Source organism: Aotus nancymaae, unplaced genomic scaffold, assembly GCF_030222135.1.
Source record: "Aotus nancymaae isolate 86718 unplaced genomic scaffold, 86718_ANA_hifiasm-v0.15.2.pri h1tg000058l, whole genome shotgun sequence".
Taxonomy (NCBI): Eukaryota; Metazoa; Chordata; class Mammalia; order Primates; family Aotidae; genus Aotus; species Aotus nancymaae.
This window is the reverse complement of record NW_026988472.1, coordinates 18,037,036-18,059,831: the sequence shown is the minus strand read 5'-3', so window position 1 is coordinate 18,059,831 and position 22,796 is coordinate 18,037,036. Positions and strand designations below refer to the sequence as shown.

The following is a 22,796-nucleotide window of genomic DNA, read 5'->3' as shown; positions in this document are numbered from 1 at the left end:
GGCGTTAGAAAATACTAGTTATGAAAAGGAGTTGGATCTTTCACAGGGTTATGGAATGTAGCTGACTCCTTTTATAGATGAGAAAATTGAGACTCCAAGCCTTTAAACAACTTGCCCCCAACACAGTGTGATATTCTCCCTGTTACATTCGAATTTCCATTTCGAGTTTAAAAATTGGGAAGGGAGAGAAGTTATGTGTATGGTAAATTATGTGATGAGCACGAACTATTTGAATTCTGGCAGCAGAAGACCCTTTGGGGGGTGGTGCAAACCACTGCGTTTTATTTAATTCCGTAGGTTGAGGGTCAGAAGAGAAAGGGGAAAGCGGTCATAAGAAACCACGGATGTGCAGCCGCCGGCTCAAAGCCGGGGATCCACTAGTAAACACGTTTTCTCCTGTTTAAGGGCCTGCGGCACCGAAGCCGAGACTTGGGGTGGCCTTCCTAGAAGGCAGCCACGGGAACAGGTTCCTCCGACGGCAGAAACCCATTTCCTCCCGTTCTTTATCCACCGCAGCGGCTAAAGGGTCACCCCGAGCCCAGGCCGATAACCCCGTTGCAGCCCCTCCGGCAGGCCCAGGTTGCACCAGCTACAAAAATTCCCGACACTCTTAGGCCCTAAAAGAGCCGTTCACCACCCCCGGGGTCCCCGCAGTGCCGGTGGCCACTGGCCCTAAGCCGCTGGGCAACCCGCGGGAGGAAACTAGGAGCAAATGTAGCCCACATTCCTGCGGAGAGCCGGGGTCCCGGGAGAGCGCGCCAGCGGCGGCTCTGGATCAGCGCGTGACTGTCTCATTGTTCTCTCGCCGCGGGGGGCGGGGGCGCGCGCGCACACGTCTGGGGGTTGGGGCAGGAGGGGCCGTTGTATGTTTCTAGGCGGCGCCCCCCGCTGCCTAGGCAACCGCGCAGAGAGGTGTCCGGCCACCACCGCGGAAATCCCCGACTCCCGCCCCGGTCACCATCCTAGTCTACTCCCTCCTCCTTCCTCCACTTCCCTCTCTTCTCCGCTTCCCACCCCTCCCCCCAGTCCCGAGCACTCAATATTCACACCACCGTTTCCTGCTTCACAAAATGGCCACCCGCGCGACACCTGCGGTCACGTGGCCTGCCGCCCTCTAGGTTTTGGGACTCTGCTTAGCTCCGACTTCGAGGAGGCTACACGCGGAAGAGCGAGGGCAGATTAGACTAGTAAAATCCCACCACATCTCCAAGCCCAGGGACTGAGAGAGGAAGAAGAGTGAAGGCCACTGTTGGACAAAAAAAGGAAAAACGAAAGCTGAGTGCTTAGGGTTGGAAAGGGGAGGGAAGAGGCCTAGGTTAATATTTTCAGGCCTCCTAGCTGGCGGAAAGCGGGAGACTTCAGTTCTCGCGAGATCTCGAGAACTCCGAGGCTGAGAACACGGTTTTAGCAGAGAGCAGGGGAAGTGTAGCTTGAGAGAACTGGGACAGCATTTGGCGCCCTGAGCTCCAAGGCAGGACGACGAGGGGCGACGAGACTGCGTAGGAAATCCCGTGAGGTTAGATCTGAGGGAGCGCGCAGAAGCTGGGAAGAAGTCGCCGCGGCGGGGGATTGCGGTGTGAAAGGGCGGGCACACGCTGTACGTGCTGACGTAGCAGGGTTTCGAGCGGGTATATTAGATCCGTGGCCGCGCCGTGCGCTCCAGAGCCGCAGTTCTCCCGTGACACGGCCTTCGCGGTGGAACAAAAACATTCGCTCAGCAGCAGAAGACACCGAGTTCTCGGTACTCTTCAGGGATGAGTCATGTGGCGGTGGAAAATGCGCTCGGGCTGGACCAGCAAGTGAGTTTCAAGGACCCCACCGGGCTGGCTGCTGCGTGAATCCCTTGACCTAATCTGGCTAATGGCGCAGCGCTAACCGGCACCCTTACTTTCCAGTTCCTGGGTGCCCCGGGGCTATGGAGGGTCAGGGAGGCGGCAGGAACGTTGGTTGGGGCTGTCGCCAGGGCCGGAGCTTAGCCCGCTGTATTGTCCCCGGGCCGAGCACAATGGCGGCTTTTGTGTGTGCTTGCGCAGGCGGCCGTTGAGGGGGGAGTGCGCGCGCTTTCACGGGGACGCGCACGCGCGAAACCCGACTGGTGAGTGACGCAGGGGGGGCTTGGAGGAGTGCGCAGCGCGGCAGGACGCGACTGGGGACCCTTTTGGCCTGGAGGGCTTCAGCCCTCATTGCTGCGCAGCCTGGATTCCCGTCCGGGAGACCCGGCGGCATCGGGTGTTTGCGTGCCTGCGAGCGAGGAGTGGAAAGCGGCCCAGGAATGTGGGAGGGGGCGGTGCGGCGCGGTAGGGGGGGGGGTGGCCTTCGCTCCGGGTAATGGCGGCAGCCTCTTTTGTGTGGTGCTGGGCGGCGCTGTGGCCCACTCCCGGGAGACAGCGGGTCCCAGGCGGGCGAGGGCCTGGAAGGGAGGATGGAATGGGCTTCTTGTTTCTCCTGGGCTTCTTCCGCCGGCCCTTTTGCTTCAACCCAGTTTCCGCAGGGTCGGCGGGCCGGGCGCCGCGGCCTGGAAGGCCGCGTTTCCGGAGTGGAAAGTTTTGTGACGCAGAAGATTGGGGAGGAGTGGGGGCGGGGTGTAGAGGGGAGGGGAGGGAGGCGAGGGAGGCGGGAATGTGCCGCTGCGCGCTGGGCTCTGGAGAGGGAGGTTGGACGCGGCGGGGAGCTTAGGGAACCAGCGAGGCCCTTTCTCCTCCTTGCTTGCCCCAGATTGTCCCTGTGTGGCGAATTAGCTGGGGGCCGCGCGTTGTTTTTCTGGGGTGGAGAGGCCATCGCGGATTGTAGGAGTGTCTTCATGTTAGTGACGTTTGATCCCGGAATCCGGCATTGGAAAAACACCCGGCTTTAGGGGGGAAGTAAACAGTTTCGTTGTGGACTTGTTGCTGCCTGTGGAATAAAATCTTGCAGTGGGTCCGAGGCCCCCAGATATTTTCTCTTAACCAGACCCCACTTTTCTAAGGCTTTAGAGGCGGAGGAGAGAAGGACGTGTGATCTGAGAGGAGGTTATGGGCTTTGGTGGCAGGAAGTCTGCATCCCGCCGCAACAGTGGCACCAGGCTTCAGATAAGTTCTTGTGTGGTTTACGCGGAGCCTTTAAATAAACTTCTGCCTACTGTAATTAGGAGAGAGTTGATTTCACAAACTCCGAAATCATCCTGAGATGAAGTTTAGTGGCACAAATTAATTGAATATATATTTTAATGTAGTCATGTGTAATATTTATTTTTAAGGAATCGAACGATTTGTTCTTTTGGGAGCATTTCCCCCCGTTAATGAACCAATTATATTAACTCTTCTAATTGCTAACACTTCACATGTTGAATTGAACACAGACATTTTAAAAATCTGCTACCAGCAGCACACAGTATTCCCAGTTTTACCATTTAGCTATAGTGTCTGAGGATTCCAGGCAGCAGTGAACCTTATTTAAAAAGCAAAATGTACTATGACAAGTACATAAAGTTTGTGTTCCTACCGTGCTTTTAAATTATCAGTTTCTTAACTAATGGCAGCAAGAGAGAGCGTGGTGGTGTTTTTGCTCATAGAAATTCTGGAAATTAGGTGGCTGAAGTCTTACACTCATCTTTTAAACATTTTATTTAAAAGTGTAGCATCTGCTTCCAATTTTCGGTGACTCCATTTGATGATGCATGCAGTTTGGCAGTATCATACTAAGCTTTAAACACGATTTATAAACATGGCATAGCGTGTCTTTTGCAAACAGGTTGGCAACAGTACTGTGTGACTTGGTCTTTTGTGGCTTTTTTGAGAAAAAGGAAACACTTTCTGCATTTACAGTTTTAACCCCCTACTTGTTAGTAGTTCCTGGTTAGTTACAAAGCATTATGAAGGTAGCAGATAACCCTTTTCTAGAATGTTGAAGCTTTTGAGCTATCAATGTAAGGGGATGGGTAGAAATAGAGATTAAAGGCACTAAAATGTCTTACTCTTTAAGAGCATCGAATGCCAGTTGTGCTATTTATTCAAAGTCATCCTTGAAGTTATGTTAAAATGGGAGAATAAATAGGTAACTACTTCAGGCTGGGCTCGTGCTTGTAATCCCAATACTTTGGGATGCCAAGGCAGGTGATCACCTGAGGTCAGGAGAACAGCCTGGCCCAACAGGGCAAAATCCTGTCGCTACTAAAAATACAAAAAGTAGCGGAGTGTGGTGGCACACCCCTGTAATCCCAGATACTTGAGGCGGGGGTTGCAGTGAGCTGAGATCATACCACTGAATTCCAGCCTGGGTGACAGAGGAAGAGACTGTCTCAAAAGAAACAAATGAAACAACAAACTACTTCAGAATTGTGCTTAACGTAGTGTTCTGTAAGTGGTGGGTATATTGCTATTTTTTTGTTGTTCTTAAGAGTACTACCCTACTAAAAATACTTGTGCAGTATTTGGGGTGAAAGAACTAAAGAACAGTCAATTCAAAATTTGTCTTGACATTTTTCAGGTGTGGTGTGCATTTAATTTTAAAATATCAAGTATTACAGAAAGTTGGCATTGGAAACATTTATGATTGGCACTAAAATCCCTTTTCTATTTGACATTTAAGAATAATTTTGAGATTCAGTGAAAGCTTTAGTTTGGTGATTAGGGAGCCTGTATTACGGAACATTCTACAGTGAGAATTTATTTTGAATGAATGAATTTTAAATTTGGACAGTTTCTACTGGATAGCACAAGCATCTTGGTGTGCCGCCTTCTGCAGTATATACAATAGCAATATTTTGCATTACTTAGACTGTTACAAACTTGAAAGCATTCTCAATCACATTCCCATTAAGAATATCCACCCTGTGAAGTGGACAGGGCAACTACTTGAATGCAGTGCTGACAAATGCTAGCAGGACTAGTTTTGTCTTAATATAGTATGTGAGCATACGGGCTGCTAACCATCTCTCTCTCTTCTAGTTTGCTGGCCTAGACCTGAACTCTTCAGAAAATCAGAGTGGAGGAAGTACGGCCAGCAGTAAGTAAAACATCTTATGGATATATTGAATATTAGAGCTTAATATCTTAAGATTTCACTGGGCTTATCTAAATTTTAAGAAATCTGCATTTCAGTTTTTACTGCATAAAGAATTATGTAGACTTTGTGTTACAGAATTATGTAGTACTTACTGATCAATATAAAGCATCGTTGCCTTTCTTTTTTCTTCATCTTTTTTTTTTTGAGACAGAGTTTCGCTCTTGTTGCCCAGGCTGGAGTGCCATGGCCTGACCTCTGCTAACCACAGCCTCTGTCTCCCGGGTTCAAGTGATTATCCTGCCTCAGCATCCTGAGTAGCTGAGATTACAGGCATGTGCCACCACGCCTGGCTAATTTTGTATTTTTAGTAGAGACGAGGTTTCTCAGTGTTGGTCAGGCTGACCTTGAACTCCCAACCTCAGGTGATCTGCAGCCTCCCAAAGTGCTGGGATTATAGGTGTGAGCCACTGCTTCCGGCCTACTTTTGCTTCTTTACCATAGTTTAAGCTATATTCTGCCTGCATATGGAACAACTATCAAGTTTCCTTAAACTCAGCAAGCCCCAAATTAAAACCTACAATACCTTGAAATTAACTTCCCTTTGCAGCTTTTTCTTGTGTATTTATTGTATGTTTTGCGACTTAACTGGCATAGAAACAAAAGACTTGGTGGCTGATTGTGACATTTAATTACATGAGTAGTCTTAGGTTGTTACAGTAATAATACTTATGCTATAAGTGATCCTCTTAGTTTTTAATGACAGTTCTCTCAAATCTAGCAGGCCTTTTTTAAAAAATCACATTAAATGACCACTAGTGGCTAAATGTGTTCAATTTGTGGATTTCAACTATTAGGTTCCAAATCAGCTTTTTTTAAAAAACACCTTTCAGAGTTCTCCTTATGAAGCAGTAACCCATTTAAAATTAAAGTAGATTCTTCCCCTGCCCCTCAATTTCCAGGTAAGCAGACTGGAAGGCTGGAGATTTTAATTTCCCAGGGCCATTTTTTAGTTGCAGAAATTTAAATGGAAGGTTTTAGGCATCTAATTAATTTTATAAATTTTTTTTAGAAGGGCGCTATATTCCTCCTCATTTAAGGAACCGAGAAGCTACTAAAGGTAAGTCCTCACAAGTAACTTCCTAGGTCTGTTTTTTGCCTCATTTTTAGAAGTTGAAGCCTAAGGAGAATGAGGCATTTTCGGGAAGTCTAAACATTGTGTTCTTCCCCTATGCTTCTATCAGGATTGATTGGGAGTGATTCTCCGATTTCATCTCCTCGCCTTGCTGCTTTTGAAAGGTTTTGTCCAAAATGTATTACAATATCTGGTGTCTTCCCGTTGCAGTTGTAATGTAGTGATAGATAACAGCTAGTATATGTTTAATATTATGGGACAACTGTTTGGGTGCTTTATATTATGTAAAATAGACGATCTAAAATTTGGAGGAAAAGGGAAGGTCAGGAATAGTAAAGATCAGGAGGAGGGAAGATACTGGATAAAGGCAGATTGGAAGTGTGGAGAGTCCAAAGGGGAGCACATGGTTTGCTGTTGTTCCTCCATCTCCATATGTGTAGTCTGTATTAGCTTCGCCGACCTGGTGATGCATGGATATAAAATCTGTATTATTTCTACCAGATGATCACTTTTTTTTTTTTTTTGAGACGGCACCTTGGTCTGTTGCCCAGGCTAGAGTACAGTGCTGCAGTCTCAACTCACTGCATCCTCTGCCTTCTGGGTTCAAGCGATTCTCCTGCCTCAGCCTCCTGAGTAGCTGGGATCACAGGCATGCACCACCACACCTGGCTAATTTCTGTATTTTTAGTAGTGATGGGGTTTTGCCGTGTTGGCCAGGCTGGTCTCGAACTCCTGACCTTAAGTGATTTGCCCGCCTAAGCCTCCCAAAGTATTGAAATTACAGGCGTGAGCCACCACTCCTGGTCAGTATTATATTCTTTTTAGAGGAGGCTACTGTGTAATTTGTCTTTATCATCATGGATGTTCTCAGTATTCCTAGTATACTAACCAGAATTGACCCTCATGTATATGGTAGCATCACAGAGGTTTTAGAGCTGGAAGAGATGTGGCAATCTCACTCAACTCTTGGCTAGCAAAGGCTGTTGGTCACCTGACTGGCTTAATGGTAGGAGGTAGAAGGCAGAAGAAAAGTAACTGAATTCAGAAACTATTTAATAAGGTGTTGCTGAAGCTAGTTAAACCCTCTACTTGTCTTTAAACCCTCTACCTGTCTTTGGGCTAATTTACATGTTTGTCATCCCCTTACCTGGATATTTATAGCTATACCCAGGAACCTTGTTTACACTGAGAATATATAGTGATGAGGATTTTCCTTTTTCCCAGGTATTCCTGATTGTCATCAAGCTTATAACAGATGAACCACTAAAATAATAGTACCATTTGACAGTAGTATTCTTGTACTTTATACTATTGAAATGAAAAAATACTATATTAAGTCAAGTAATCTGACAGTCTAAGAATGTTCTAAATGAATACCACCTCCAAGAAATATGGAAACGGTGGTAATGGTTTCTTTGTAAACTAATTCACACCTATAAAATGAGTGGAAATTAAATCGTGATGGTCATATAACAATATCATCATCAATGTGTTAAAGGCAAAGCTATTGACCACTTAGAAGTGGTATTCATTCAGAAACATTCTTAGACTATCAGATTGCTTGATTTACTGTACAGGATTTTCTTTTTCTTTTTCTTTTTTTTTGAGATGGAGTCTTGCTCTGTCCCCCAGTCTGGAGTGCAATGGCTTGATCTCAGTTCACTGCAGCCTCCGCCTCCCGGGTTCAAGCAATTCTCCTGACTCAGCCTCTCGAGTAGCTGGGATTACAGGCATGCACCACCACGCCTGCCTAATTTTGTATTTTTAATAGAGACAGGGTTTCTCCTTGTTGGTCAGGCTGGTCTCAAACTCCTGACCTCAGGTGAGCCGCCCACCTCGGCCTCCCAAAGTGCTGGAATTAACAGATGTGAGCCACCGTGCCCAGCCAGTGGACAGTAATTACAAACGTTGTCTTGGTGTAAACCAGCTCTAAATCTTGGTTCTCTTACAGTGCCATGGTAGGAATACCTTGAGATTGAACCTCAAGCCCACAGAGATAAGATAGTGGAGGCCTTCAAATTCAGAAAGATTGATAATACCTTAATATGGTTCCTATTTCTCATTAATAATAAAATGGATTTGTGCTTTTTTAATTGAAGGTTTCTACGATAAAGACAGTTCAGGGTGGAGTTCTAGCAAAGATAAGGATGCGTATAGCAGTTTTGGATCTCGCAGTGATTCAAGAGGGAAGTCTAGCTTCTTCAGTGATCGTGGAAGTGGATCAAGGGGAAGGTAAGTGATTTATCTTCTCACCTTATATGTGTATATAGTAACAGTTTAATTTTATCCTGACCACCTATTTGGATGTGAGAGGCTTTTGCTACGTTGAACCTGTTACATCGAATTAGATGAAAATTGGAATATGGTCATTGGCATAATGTGTAATCAATTACTTTTTTTTATTTCTCGAGTTTTCTATGTTCTACTTAAGAGTACATCTAGTGAATGACCTAATTTGGTTGGGATTTTTGTGGACTCTATAACAATTTTTAAACACGTTGGATTTTTGATTACACAAGTGTGGTGAACTGACCCCACGTGCCTAATAGCTGTGGTTAGTCCTGTGTCCTGATTTTTCGCAAACAGACCTAAAACTCTAAAAACATCTTAGTTCAAGTAAGGATAATTTTCTACTTTTTATCCAAAATCTGTCACACGGGTGAATTGTCCTTTAAATGAAATCCTAGTATAACTAGGACGATTGATATTTGGTGTATTATTTTCTTTTTTTCCCCACCACTAAATATATTTGAGCACTTTAAATGAAGGTTGTGAACTGTGTGCCAATTTCAGATAAAACCTTGATACTTTTTTGTTTTTTTTTAACTGTCCTGTGAAGTGAAGGAATTCAACCAAAAAACGTTGATTCTTAATTGTGGCATCTGTGAGGCCTTTTAGGCTATAAAACTTTATAGAAATATAAAGGTTACTAATTTTAGAAAATGAGGTTACGTAAATGATACTGGTTAGAGACTCTTAATTGTCAAATAACTCAGAATTGGCTTGATGACATCTTTGTAGTTAGCCATAACTTAACTCTCCAGATACAGTTCTAGAGTAGGGGTAGAAATCTGATAATGGTTAAATGATGCGATTCTGATTAATCGCTTGTGCTGTTCAGATTTGATGATCGTGGACGGAGTGATTATGACGGCATTAGCAGCCGTAGTGACAGAAGTGGCTTTGGCAAATTTGAACGTGGTGGAAACAGTCGCTGGTGTGACAAATCAGATGAAGATGATTGGTCAAAACCACTCCCACCAAGTGAACGCTTGGAACAGTAAGTTTTTGAAATGTATGTTACTTGTGATGAAGCCTTATTAGCTAGTATAACAAGTGAATTTACCAATCTTTTGATTTGAGGGAACTCTTCTCTGGAGGCAACACTGGGATTAATTTTGAGAAATACGATGACATTCCAGTTGAGGCAACAGGCAACAACTGTCCTCCACATATTGAAAGTGTAAGTATTTTTTGCTTGACTTTTTAAGACACAGGGAGATGTCAGTGTTTTCATGGTATGTTAGAATGTGAGATGGGCTTCATAAAGTCATATGTAGACCAAAGTTCATAGGTTTGTGGAAAAGGAGAAGTTGAGTTCAGTGTCACCATTATGAATAATTTATTACCTGAAATCGAAAATGGGTCAAACATAGGAAGAACCCACAGTCTTCTCCAATGTACATTAAGCCTGGGGATTCATTTTTCTCAAAGTATAATATGATAATTTTACTTAAAGCAACTATAAACTGAGTTACAAATTAGCTGTTAGTTGGTTATTTCTATTACTAGCATAAAACAGAAAATGGCTCTAGATAGCATTTCTAACCCCATTGAATTTCTTAACAGTTCAGTGATGTTGAGATGGGAGAAATTATCATGGGAAACATTGAGCTTACTCGTTATACTCGCCCAACTCCAGTGCAAAAGCATGCTATTCCTATTATCAAAGAGAAAAGAGACCTGATGGCTTGTGCCCAAACAGGTAAGCTCAGCTGATAAGAGTAAACATTATCATATTTGTTCTATAAAGGACTAGACAAAATATTTTGGTTTTTATGGGCCATGTGGTTTTGCAGCTGCTCAAGCACGGCTATTGGAGTGTGAAAGAAGCCATAGATGATACGTAAATTATTGGATATGGCTGTATTCCATAAGAGCTTTATTTACAAAAATAGTCTGTTTGCTGACTTCTCTCATAGATGGACCAAAGAAGCCACTTTTTGGAAAACTTAATTTGACCATAAACTAAAAGTACTAATTACTAGTAATAAGGCAGTTAAACACTGTCATCAGCAGGGCGCAGTGGCTCATGCTAGTAATCCCAGCACTTCAGAGGCTGAGGCTGGTGAATCACAAGATCAGGAGTTCAATACCAGCTTGGCCAACATGGTGAAACCCTGTCTTTACTGAAAATACAAAAATTAACCGGGCATGATGGTGAGAGGCTGAGGCAGGAGAATTGTTTGAACCTGGGAGGTGGAGGTTGTAGTGAGCTAATAAGATCGCACCACTGCACTCCATCCAGCCTGGGCGATAGAGCAAGACTCCATCTCAAAAAAGGGCCAGGGGACACTCATCTACCAATGTCTGTTCAAAAGTAATGAACGGGGTTTGTTTGTTTGTTTGTTTGTTTTTAAACAGGGTCTGGAAAAACTGCAGCATTTCTCTTGCCTATCTTGAGTCAGATTTACTCAGATGGTCCAGGCGAGGCTTTGAGGGCCATGAAGGTAGACATTTCTTTATAAAATGGGAAATTATTGTAGAACTTCAGTCTAATGAAAAACAGTTTTCAAGTGTAATCTGTAATCTGTAAATTACAAAAGTATTAGGTGGAGTTAACTTAAAAATTAACTCATTTCTTAGGAAAATGGAAGGTATGGACGCCGCAAACAATACCCAATCTCCTTGGTATTAGCACCAACGAGAGAGTTGGCAGTACAGATCTATGAGGAAGCCAGAAAAGTAAGTATTAGTTTCAGTGATTACTAGCTTTTTCATTGATTCTAATTAAATGTTTTATGATCATGTAAAAATGATAGCGTAAAAATTTTGACTTTGAAGTTCATAACATTTTTTTTGCTTACAGTTTTCATACCGATCTAGAGTTCGTCCTTGCGTGGTTTATGGTGGTGCCGATATTGGTCAGCAGATTCGAGACTTGGAACGTGGATGCCACTTGTTAGTAGCCACGCCAGGACGTCTGGTGGATATGATGGAAAGAGGAAAGATTGGATTAGATTTTTGCAAGTATGTTTTTTGTTCGTTTCTTTGAGATGGTGTTTTTTGTTTTTTTGAGATGTCGTTTTACTGTTGTTGCCCAGGCCGGAGTGCAATAGCACGATCTCTGCTCACTGCAACCTCTGCCTCCCGGGTTCAAGCAATTCTCCTGTCTCAGCCTCCTGAGTAGCTGGGATTACAGGCATGTGCCACTGTGCCCAGCTAGTTTTTGTATTTTTAGTTAGAGACAAGGTTTCTCCATGTTGGTCAGACTGTTCTCGAATTCCTGACCAATTTTAAGATTGAGAAGTGATGTATTTCAGTCATGTAACTTTTACAAAAAGCTTGTTCGTTGTAATTTTAATGTTGAAAAATCAGTAACATCTTGGTGGAGGCTTAGAATGACCAGCTCATGGGACAGTCATCTAGGAAGAGCTAATTTGGCTATGTGATCTTGGATGACTTATGTAGTGGCAAGAATCCTGTGCTGTGTCTTTAAAATTACGCAATATGAGGAACCAACTTAATGAATATATATTTGTAATAATTTATACAATGGTAATTACAATTGTACTAACAGCCATACCAAGACCATCTCTTGATTTCTCCTCAAATTCTAAACTCAGGCTTGTTTTTTTTCCCCCATGACATGACAGATACTTGGTGTTAGATGAAGCTGATCGGATGTTGGATATGGGGTTTGAGCCTCAGATACGTAGAATAGTTGAACAAGATACTATGCCTCCAAAGGGTGTCCGCCACACTATGATGTTTAGTGCTACTTTTCCTAAGGAAATACAGGTACTGTTTGATGTTGCAAATTTTATTTATTTAGAAATTTGTTTATCTCAGCAGCTAATGAAAAAAATTTTTTTTTTCTTCCAGATGCTGGCTCGTGATTTCTTAGATGAATATATCTTCTTGGCTGTAGGAAGAGTTGGCTCTACCTCTGAAAACATCACGCAGAAAGTAGTTTGGGTCGAAGAATCAGACAAACGGTCATTTCTGCTTGACCTCCTAAATGCAACAGGTAAAATTATGAATTTTTTATTTTTCTAGAGATGAGGGTTTCTCTGTGTTGCCCAGGCTGGGGCATAGGGGTTATTCACAGGCACAATCCCATTACTGATCAGCACAGGAATATTTGACCTGCTCTGTTTCTGACCTGGGCTAGTTCACCCCTCCTTAGGCAACCGGGTGCTTCCTTGCTCCCAGGAGGTTACCACGTTGATGCCAAACTTAGTGTGGACTCCTGATAGGCATAAGCCTCCAGAGTGGCTGGGACTGTAGACACAAACTACTGCGCCCAGCTAAAATTATGAGTAATTTTCATTTGGGCTGAGTGCAGCCTGTAGTCCCAGCTCCTTGGCAGGCTGAGGCTATAGTGTGTCGTGTCACCTGTGAATAGCCAGTGCCCAGCTTGGGCAATAGAGCGAGACCCCCATCTTTTAAATATATTTCGATTACCCTCGTTACTTTTCCTTCTCAATTTAAAACATGCTGTTAAGAGCCTGTTTTTAAGAAGATATATATATGTATTTTAATTGACACATTAAAATTGTGCATATTTTGTAAGTGCAAAGAGAACTGAGCCATATTAGTGATAAAAACCTGTAATTTTTCAACTATAGGCAAGGATTCACTGACCTTAGTGTTTGTGGAGACCAAAAAGGGTGCAGATTCTCTGGAGGATTTCTTATACCATGAAGGATATGCATGTACAAGTATCCATGGAGACCGTTCTCAGAGGGATAGGGAAGAGGCTCTTCACCAGTTCCGCTCAGGAAAAAGCCCAATTCTAGTGGCTACAGCAGTATGTATAAACATCTTTTACTCAAGTTGAGCATGTTCAAGTATTTGTTTTCTTTTAAGTGGGCCATATCTAATAAACGTTATTTTCCAGGTAGCAGCAAGAGGACTGGACATTTCAAATGTGAAACATGTTATCAATTTTGATTTGCCAAGTGATATTGAAGAATATGTACATCGCATTGGTCGTACAGGACGTGTAGGAAACCTTGGTAAGTATTTGATTACTTGATGGTTTCATTGTTTTTCATTGTGATGCATGCAGCAAAGAGCTTACTAGGATCTAAAATATATTTTTAACAATGAACGTGATAGGTTAGGTTTTGCTCAAATCGCTTGTTTAAGTATTAGATTGTAATATTTAAAAAATTTTACATGAGAAAATAAGAACAGTCGCAGGTTACTTTATGGAAGACCTTTGTTAATACGCCTTTTTGGAAACTTTCAGGCCTGGCAACCTCATTCTTTAATGAGAGAAACATAAACATTACTAAGGATTTGTTGGATCTTCTTGTTGAAGCTAAACAAGAAGTGCCATCTTGGTTAGAAAACATGGCTTATGAACACCACTACAAGGGTAGCAGTCGTGGACGTTCTAAGAGGTGAGGTATACAGATGGCATATAATGAGGGGAATGGGTGTTCACTTACAGTTCCTAGTGTTTCCTCTGCATGCATAACATCCAGGGTTAACTTTGCAGTATTCAAAAAGCTTAATTATCTTAGGCTTCCTAGATTCTTTGGTTAAGGGGTTGTATCTGTTGGGGGAAATATGGCTGGATGGGGAATTGTTTGAATGGAAAAATTAGAAATTGGTCATTGGGAAGTATATAAGAGTTAGGTTACTTTAGTGGAATTTCATCTTCATGTGAACCAACACAATTTTTTTCCTATAGTAGCAGATTTAGCGGAGGGTTTGGTGCCAGAGACTACCGACAAAGTAGCGGTGCCAGCAGTTCCAGCTTCAGCAGCAGCCGTGCAAGCAGCAGCCGCAGTGGCGGAGGTGGCCACGGCAGCAGCAGAGGATTTGGTGGAGGTAGTGTTAATCTGTAACTTCATAGCTTTGGGAAGGGCTTTTTTCCTTTTAGTCATCTTTTTCAAAGCCTAATTAAACCATTGGGGAAGTTGAGCACTATAGAAACTTGATGGCAAAGTACTTAAGGGAAGGATTGTATTTAATGATGGATAACTTCATTAATTTATCTCTCTTTTAAATCTCTCATTAGGTGGCTATGGAGGCTTTTACAACAGTGATGGATATGGAGGAAATTATAACTCCCAGGGGGTTGACTGGTGGGGTAACTGAGCCTGCTTTGCAGTAGGTCACCCTGCCAAACAAGCTAATATGGAAACCACATGTAACTTAGCCAGACTATACCTTGTGTAGCTTCAAGAACTCGCAGTACATTACCAGCTGTGATTCTCCACTGAAATTTTTTTTTTAAGGGAGCTCAAGGTCACAAGAAGAAATGAAAGGAACAATCAGCAGCCCTGTTCAGAAGGTGGTTTGAAGGCTTCATTGCTGTAGTTTGGATTAACTCCCCTCCCGCCTACCCCCATCCCAAACTGCATTTATAATTTTGTGACTGAGGATCATTTGTTTGTTAATGTACTGTGCCTTTAACTTTAGACAACTTTTTATTTTGATGTCCTGTTGGCTCAGTAATGCTCAAGATATCAATTGTTTTGACAAAATAAATTTACTGAACTTGGGCTAAAATCAAACCTTGGCACACAGGTGTGATTACAACTTAACAGGAATCATCGATTCATCCATAAATATTATAAGGAAAAACTTATGCGGTAGCCTGCATTAGGGCTTTTTGATACTTGCAGATTGGGGGAAAACAAACGTCTTGAAGCATATTAATGGAATTAGTTTCTAATGTGGCAAACTGTATTAAGTTAAAGTTCTGATTTGCTCACTCTATCCTGGATAGGTATTTAGAACCTGATAGTCTTTAAACAAGCCATTCCAGTCATGATGAGGTGATGTATGAATACATGCATACATTCAAAGCACTGTTTTCAAAGTTAATGCAAGTAAATACAGCAATTCCTCTTTCAGCGTTTAGGCAGATCATTAATTAATGAGCTAGCCAAATGTGGGCATACTATTACAGGGAAAGTTTAAAGGTCTGATAACTTGAAATAGGTTTTTAGGAGAATTCATCTACTTAGACTTTTTAAATGCCTGCCATAAATGAAATTGAAATGGTAGAATGGCTGACCACAGCAATGACCAGCCCTCATTAGGGCCCTGGATGATTTTTGGTCTAATAACGCATGCTAGTGTTGATGTTTTTTGGTCAAGAGGGTATGAACAGGAAGAATTAATGCAGCAGGCTTTATTTTAAATGCCGATTCACATTACTCTGTTCAAGCTGCGTTGAGATGTTAAACTGGCTTACTATAGACTTTGTAAAAATGGCTCCAGAAGAGTAAAACTGAAATCTTTGAGATCACACAGGTTGGAAATATGTACATAACTGCACAAGGTGTCGATTCTGCTCTACAGTGCAGTTTTAGTCAGTTTTAGTTGCATAGGTTTCCATTGTATTTATAGTCTGTTTATGCTAAATCTGGCCAAAGATGAGCATTGTCCACCACTAAAATGCCTCTGCCACTTTGAATTCTGTGCTAACTTTGTGGCCAGAATGCGGTGATCAAAACGCTCCATCTTTTTACAGTGGCATAGGAAGACGGCAAAAATTTCCTAAAGTGCAATAGATTTTCAAGTGTATTGTGCCTTGTTCTAAAACTTTTATTAAGTAGGTGCACTTGACAGTATTGAGGTCATTTGTTATGGTGCTATTTCAATTAGTCTAGGTTTAGGCCCTTGTACATTTTGCCCATAACTTTTTACAAAGTACTTCTTTTATTGCACATTCAGAGAATTTTATATATATGTCTTGTGTGCGTGTCCTTAAACTTCCAATCTTATTTTGTCTCTTGGAGATTGTTGAACGCAGCTTGTCTAGGAAGGGGATGGGACTAGATTCTAAAATTTATTTGGGACCATGGGAATGATAGTTGGGAAGAAAACTATTTGCACACGACAGATTTCTAGATACTTTTTGCTGCTAGTTTTATGTAATATTTATTGAACATTTTGACAAATATTTATTTTTGTAAGCCTAAAAGTGATTCTTTGAAAGTTTAAAGAAACTTGACCAAAAGACAGTACAAAAACACTGGCACTTGAATGTTGAATGTCACCGTATGCGTGAAATTATATATTTCGGGGTAGTGTGAGCTTTTAATGTTAAGTCATATTAAACTCTTAAGTCAAATTAAGCAGACCCGGCGTTGGCAGTGTAGCCATAACTTTCTGATGTTAGTAAAAACAAAATTGGCGACTTGAAATTAAATAATGCCAAGGTTTTGATACACTTGTCTTAAGATATTAATGAAACACTTCAAAACACTGATATGAAGTGTCCACAGATTCTCAGATGTTTGTTGTGTGAATTTTGTTTAGTTGTGTGTTTTTTTTTTTTTTTTTTCAGTGAATGTCTGGCACATTGCAATCCTCAAACATGTGGTTATCTTTGTTGTATTGGCATAATCAGTGACTTGTACATTCAGCAATAGCGTTTGAGCAAGTTTTATCAGCAAGCAATATTTTCAGTTAATAAGGTTTCAAAAATATGTAAGGATTTAAACTTGCTGAATGTGAAGATTGAAACTCAAGTCACTGTAGCTTTAGTAATTGCTTATTGTATTAGTTTAGATGCTAGCACTGCATGTGCTGTGCATATTCTGATTTTATTAAAATAAAAAGTTGAACTGCACAGTCTCCTTTGTTGTTGTTAATTGTGGTTTATTTTCAGAGGTGAAAATAAAGTTGTGCTCTTGCCTGAAAAATTGTAAAATGTTATTTTTTTGGTTGTCCAGTGTTGTTTTTTGGGGATACAGAATGATACAAGTATTTACAATGAAAAATGAAGATGGTGTATGTTTGAAATAAAGTGAAACAGGATTTTTGTAATAGATGGAAATCTAAAAGGCCCTTCTTGATGTACAGCGTATATTAGAAATTGGCTTGTACTTTGAACAATTTGACATGGGTGAGAGTCTCTGTTCTTTTAAGTATCTGATAACGAAGAATGAACAGTGAAAGAATGAGCAGGATAAAATCAAGTGTTAGTAGTACAAGTGATGGTAAGTATGTACTTAGGGAAGGAATCAAGAATGTATTTGGGCCAGGTGTGATGATGATGTGGCCCTGTAGTGCTAGCTTAGTTGGAAGCTGGAGGGCAGGAAGATTGCTTGAGCCCAGGAGTTGAAGTCCAGCCTGGGCAACATACAGCAAGGACCTTCTCCTTTAAAAAAGCTGGTAATAGATGTCTACCATACATCTAGCAGCCTACTACTGTACATGCTGCAATTGGTTACTACTACATGTGCATAGGTGTTTCGTTAGGTTGAGCCATAAGAAATTACTGGTTTTGGGTAAAAATGGCCAAATACTAGCAGTTTGATATGGTTCATCCTAATGAATATGTGTATTCAGCTTTTGTTTCACCGTAAGTTGAAGGTTTGCAGTATGATAATAATTTTTTGCATGGTAAGGAAGCATGGTTGAACTCTAAGCCTAAGTATTTAGGACAGAATTTTGAAACATGGCCAAATGGATTTTGAAGATTGAAAAAACGATGGTACTTAGGAGTCTGTTTAGTCAAAATAAGCATGGTAAGGCTTGGGATTGCTAGATCAAATAATAGACAAAAGTGACTGGTGGAGTGAAATTGGATACTAAGGAGAGGGGTCCCCTTTATGTGAATTAGGAGTGAACACGACAGTCTGCCCTGGCGGAACTGCAAAAATTTGAGATTATTTCTAGTCTAGCATGGTTAGGATTATGGTGACATTCATTTATGTTTACATACTACATTAATCTCTGGTTTAATTGCATTTAAATGCAATTGTCACTCGTGCTCTGTTAATGTGTTTCCTGGATTCTTAATTTCAACTCAGGATTTTAAAAATGGCTTTATAGGAGCTGTGTCTAACCTTCATGCTTAAAAAAATAGATTTTCCTTGCTCCTATACTCTTAAGTGACCTGCATGAATGGCCACAGGCTTGTTCTTTGGAGCTCAGTGACTAATATATTGTTGATTCGGCCTCACCACTCCCAGAATGCAGAGGTTCCACTTACTGTAGATACAGGGCTTTGAAAGTTTTAGGACTCGTTGCTTTTTTCTGTCCCATTCTATTTTTAATACAATTCTGGGTATATTTAAACCTGCTTTGCTCCATGTCCTCATTTCAGTTTATGATCTATTTTTCAGCATGTTTAGTGTCGTTTCTAATGTGGCTGTCCTCTCTAATGACTACTATTCAGTTTCCTCATTTTTTTTCCTCTGAGTTTTCTCTACACACTTGACTGGGTTTTCTTTAGGATAAGTCTGAGAAAGGACTTTTCCGACAAAGCACTGTTTAATTATATTACGGAAGCATACTTTGTGACTTGGAAAGATGTTTATCGTGGAAGAAAACAGACCAATACAATTTAAGAGCAGGGAATAGGTGTCTCAAAACAAGATAAACATAATAAAGTCAGCAATTTCACTCCTAGGAGGATTCTCCCCAGGAGAAATGAAAATGCTAAGTATGTGAAGGTTTTGAAGCATTATTCATTGTAACCAAAAAGTGAAAACATGTCCATCAACTGGCAAATGGATAAACTAAATATATACATAAGATGAGATACTGTTTAGTGATTTAAATGAAATACTATCTCCTCTCTAGGGGACCAGCCACGTCCCCAATTTCCTCCCCACTCTTCAAAGCTCATTAGGCAGGCCTATCAGTACTATGACACATTTATATTCTAAGGTTTTCTGTGGATGTATATCCAATTTTAGTCCTGATGTTACTGTGAAGCAGATGCAATCATGGTTTTCTGGATATTTACTGTCTTCCTTGTTACATTGAAGATGTTTCATTTTTTGAGAGAAGTAAAGTGCTTCCTATCTTTCATTGGAAATCCTCCATTCACTTCCTTTTCCATTCATTCTATTCACAGCAGCCCATCTTATCTACCTAACAGTCAATTAACATTAGTGGTATGCAGAATGGTCCCTGAACCTCTCCTCCAGACCTCAATCACCTGATGGGATCTTTCAGTGCAAGGCGAGGGTTGACTTAGGGTGCATTCAAAACCTGATTTGGTGTCTGCTTGAGTATTGGCACTGGGAGATGTAGTGATTAATTTAGATTAGTCTTTTCTTTCTTGGAACCTAGCCGTTTTCTTTTATGTTTCTCCAACTTGGTGTTGCAACAGAAAGTACCTGGGAAATGATTCTAGGGCAGCTCTCCTAACAGGATCATCCACCTCTGGGGTTCTCTCGGGAATCTGGTTTTGGTTTTGGTTTTTGCTTGTGTTTTTATTCCTAAAGCTCCCCAGGCAATTCTGATAGAGCAGGCTCAGGTGTGGCGTCCACTGTTCTCTCCCCTTCTCTTTGTCATCTGTTTCCAACTTAGCATTGCCATGATGTTTCTGGTTCTTCATGGTGGAAGCATCTCTATATTCCAAATTAAAACAGATATTGCAAACAAATTAATGGCATTCTATTACGTGGCCCCTATGGTGGTGGTTCTAATCTATCATTGCAGCTTTAACTTATTCCCAGACCTTATCCTGTAGTTGAACGTCATGCTACTGTCTAGACACATCCTGTGCTTGCTTCTGCCTCTGCCGTAGTTTTTGCTCACCTTGTTCCTTCTAACTAGAATCAGAGCTAAATTAATGTTTTAAAATATTATATATTGTACTCAATATTAAGCTGCTGGCTGGGTGTGGTGGCTCACGCCTGTGATCCCAGCACATTGGAAGGTCAGTGGATTGTCAGAGTTCAGGAGTTTGAAACTAGCCTGGCCAACATGGCGAAACCTTGTCTCTACTAAAAATACAAAAAAATTAGCAGGGCATGGTGGTGCGCGCTTGTAATCCCAGCTATTTGGGAGGCTGAAGCAGAAGAATCGCTTGAACCGAGGAGGCGAAGGTTGCAGTGAGCCAAGTTTGTGCCACTGTACTCCAGCATCAGCAACAGAGTAAGACTCTGTCTCAAAAAAAGAAAAACAATTATATATATATATATAAAGCTGCCATTTACAATTACTAGTGACATAGAGAAAATACTTGCTCCAGTGGGTAGAGGAAAAAGTAGGTTACATCTCAGTGTGCAGAATGATCTCAAGTATTTTGAAAATACGTAGAAGACCAGAAGGAAATCTGCTAAAATAATAGTTCTTGCTTCTGGTTGAAATTATAAAGATTTTCTGCTGCTTTATCCTTTCCTGAGCAAATTTTATACAATTAAGATGTATTTTCTAATAAAACTTTATAGATTCACAGGAAGTTGCAAAAACAGCACAGAGAGATTCCACTGTACCCTTCACCCAGTTTCCCCCAATGGTAACATCTGGCATGCTGTAGTACAAAACCAGGAAATTGCCATTGGTACAATCCACAGACCCTATTCCAATTTCACCAGTTACTCAGTTGTAGGCACTCATGTATGTAGTTCTGCGCAGTTTTATCCTATGTGTAGATTTGTGTAACCCCCTCCACAGAATGGTTCCATCATCACAGTGATCTCCCTTGAGCTACCTCTTTTTTATTTTTATTTTTTGAGATAGAGTTGCCCAGGCTGGTGTGACCACAACTCACAGCAGCCTCAACCTCCCAGGCTCAAGCAATCCTTCCCACCTCAAACTCCTGAGCAATTGGGACCACAGGTGTGCACCACCATGCCTGGCTATTTTTTTTTTTTTTTTTAGAGATGGGGTCTCACTATGTTGCCCAGGCTAGTCTTAAATTTCTGGGGTCAAGTAATCCTTCCACCTTGCCCAGCACTCTCAAAGTGCTGGGATTATAGGTGTGAGCCACCACACCAGGCCTGTCATTATTTTAAAATTGTGGCTGCTCTAATTGGTGTGAAGTAATATCTCATTGTCTTAATTTGTGTTTCTCTAATGGCTGGTGATGTTGAACATCTTTTCATGTGCTTATTTGCCATCCTTGTATTCTTTTTGGTAAAATATATGTCTGTGTCTTTTGCTCTTTTTTTTTTTTTTTTTTTGAGATGGAGTTTCGCTCTTGTTACCCAGGCTGAAGTGCAATGGCACGATCTCGGCTCACCGCAACCTCCACCTCCTGAGTTCAAGCAATTCTCCTACCTCAGCCTCCCGAGTAGCTGGGACTACAGGCGTGCGCCACCATGCCCAGCTAATTTTTGTATTTTTAGTAGAGACGGGGTTTCACCTTGTTGACCAGGATGGTCTCGAGATCTCTTGACCTTGTGATCCACCCGCCTCGGCCTCCCAAAGTGCTGGGATTATAGGCGTGAGCCACTGCGCCCGGCCTTTTGCTCATTTTTAAATTGATAGTTTTTTACTGTTGAGTTTTGAGAGTTCTTTATTCTAAGTACAAGTCTTTTTGTCAGTTTGCAAATATTTTCTCTCAATACGTAGCTTTTCATCTTAACAAGGTCTTTTGCAGAGCAAAAGCTTTTAATTGTTCTTTAACATTTAAAATTTTGATGTAGTCCAATTTGTCAGTATTTCCTTTTCTTTCTTTCTTTCTTCTTTCTTTCTTTCTTTCTCTTTCTTTCTTTCTCTCTCTCTCTCTTTCTTTCTTTCTTTTTCTTTCTTTTTGAGACAGAGTCCCACTCTGTCACCCAGGCTGGAGTGAAGTGGCGTGATCTCGGCTCACTGCAATATCTGCCTCCCAGGTTCAAGCCATTCTCGTGCCTCAGCCTCCTGAGTAGCTAGGATTACAGGCACCCGGCTAATGGCTAATTTTTTTATTTTTAGTAGAGATGGGGTTTTACCACTGGTCTCGAACTCCTGACCTCAGGTGATCCACCTGCCTTGGCCTCCCAAAGTGCTGGGATTACAGGCGTGAGCCACCTTGCCCGGCCAGTATTTCTTTTATGGATCATGCTTTCCGTGTCATGTAGAACACTTCACCTAGCCCTACGTCCTAAAGATTTCCACCTGCTTTTCTTTTCTTCTAAATTTGTAGTTTTACATTTAAATCTGTGATCCATTTTGAGTCCATTTAAAAAGTGTGAGGTGTAGGTTGAGGTTCATTTATTAAATCTACAGATGTCCAATTGTTCTAGCATCATTTGTCAAAAAAACTGTCCTTTCTCCATCGAATTGCTTTTGTATTTTGTCAAAAATTAGTTGGCTGTCCTTGTGTGAGTCTATTTCTAGGTTCTCAAATCTGTTTCATTAATCTGTGTGTCTATCCTTCCACCATTTCTGCAGAATACTGCACTAATTTCTTTTCTACTCAAATTATTTTTTATTGTTGTGAGGTGCAGAGTTATGAAACCTTGCATCTGGCTAAGGGCAGTTCTTTTTTCTTTTTTTTTTTTCTTTGAGACAAAGTCTCGTTCTGTTGCCCAGGCTGGAGTGTAGTGGCGTGATCTCGGCTCACCACAACCTCCACCTCCTTGGGTGCAAGCAATTCTCCTGCCTCAGCCTCCCAAGTAGCTGGGATTACAGGTGCGCACCTCCACGCCCAGATAATTTTTGTATTTTTAGTAGAGATGGGGTTTCACCATGTTGGCCAGGCTGGTCTTGAATCCCTGACCTCAGGTGATCCATTCACCTTGGCCTCCCAAAGTGCTGGGAT

At 41.6% G+C, this 22,796-nt stretch overlaps 1 protein-coding gene across 2 annotated transcripts; it reads left to right on the top strand.

The window, feature by feature from the left end:
* Positions 1–1,426: 1,426 nt before the first annotated feature.
* On the top strand, positions 1,427–16,937 carry DDX3X (DEAD-box helicase 3 X-linked). 2 transcript variants are annotated; one of them, XM_012448140.3, is made up of 17 exons: positions 1,427–1,799; positions 4,926–4,983; positions 6,053–6,100; positions 8,215–8,347; positions 9,237–9,395; positions 9,479–9,578; positions 9,965–10,100; positions 10,760–10,845; positions 10,982–11,080; positions 11,205–11,365; positions 11,992–12,136; positions 12,221–12,365; positions 12,967–13,148; positions 13,239–13,356; positions 13,593–13,746; positions 14,043–14,179; positions 14,370–16,937. In XM_012448140.3, exons 1-17 carry the CDS (start codon positions 1,755–1,757, stop codon positions 14,447–14,449), a joined length of 1,986 nt encoding a protein of 661 aa, XP_012303563.1. In that variant the 5' UTR covers positions 1,427–1,754; the 3' UTR covers positions 14,450–16,937. The 2 variants fall into 2 exon arrangements, with proteins under 2 accessions (XP_012303563.1, XP_012303562.1); XM_012448139.3 differs by having other exon boundaries at positions 14,040–14,179.
* The last annotated feature ends 5,859 nt before the right edge of the window (positions 16,938–22,796 follow it).

Coding starts and splice junctions, on each gene's coding strand:
- DDX3X (XM_012448139.3), top strand. CDS start 1,755: ATGAGTCATGTGGCGGTGGAAAATGCGCTCGGGCTGGACCAGCAA. Junction 12,137..12,220: donor CTTTTCCTAAGGAAATACAG/GTACTGTTTGAT, acceptor TTTTTCTTCCAG/ATGCTGGCTCGTGATTTCTT. Junction 13,357..13,592: donor AGGACGTGTAGGAAACCTTG/GTAAGTATTTGA, acceptor GGAAACTTTCAG/GCCTGGCAACCTCATTCTTT.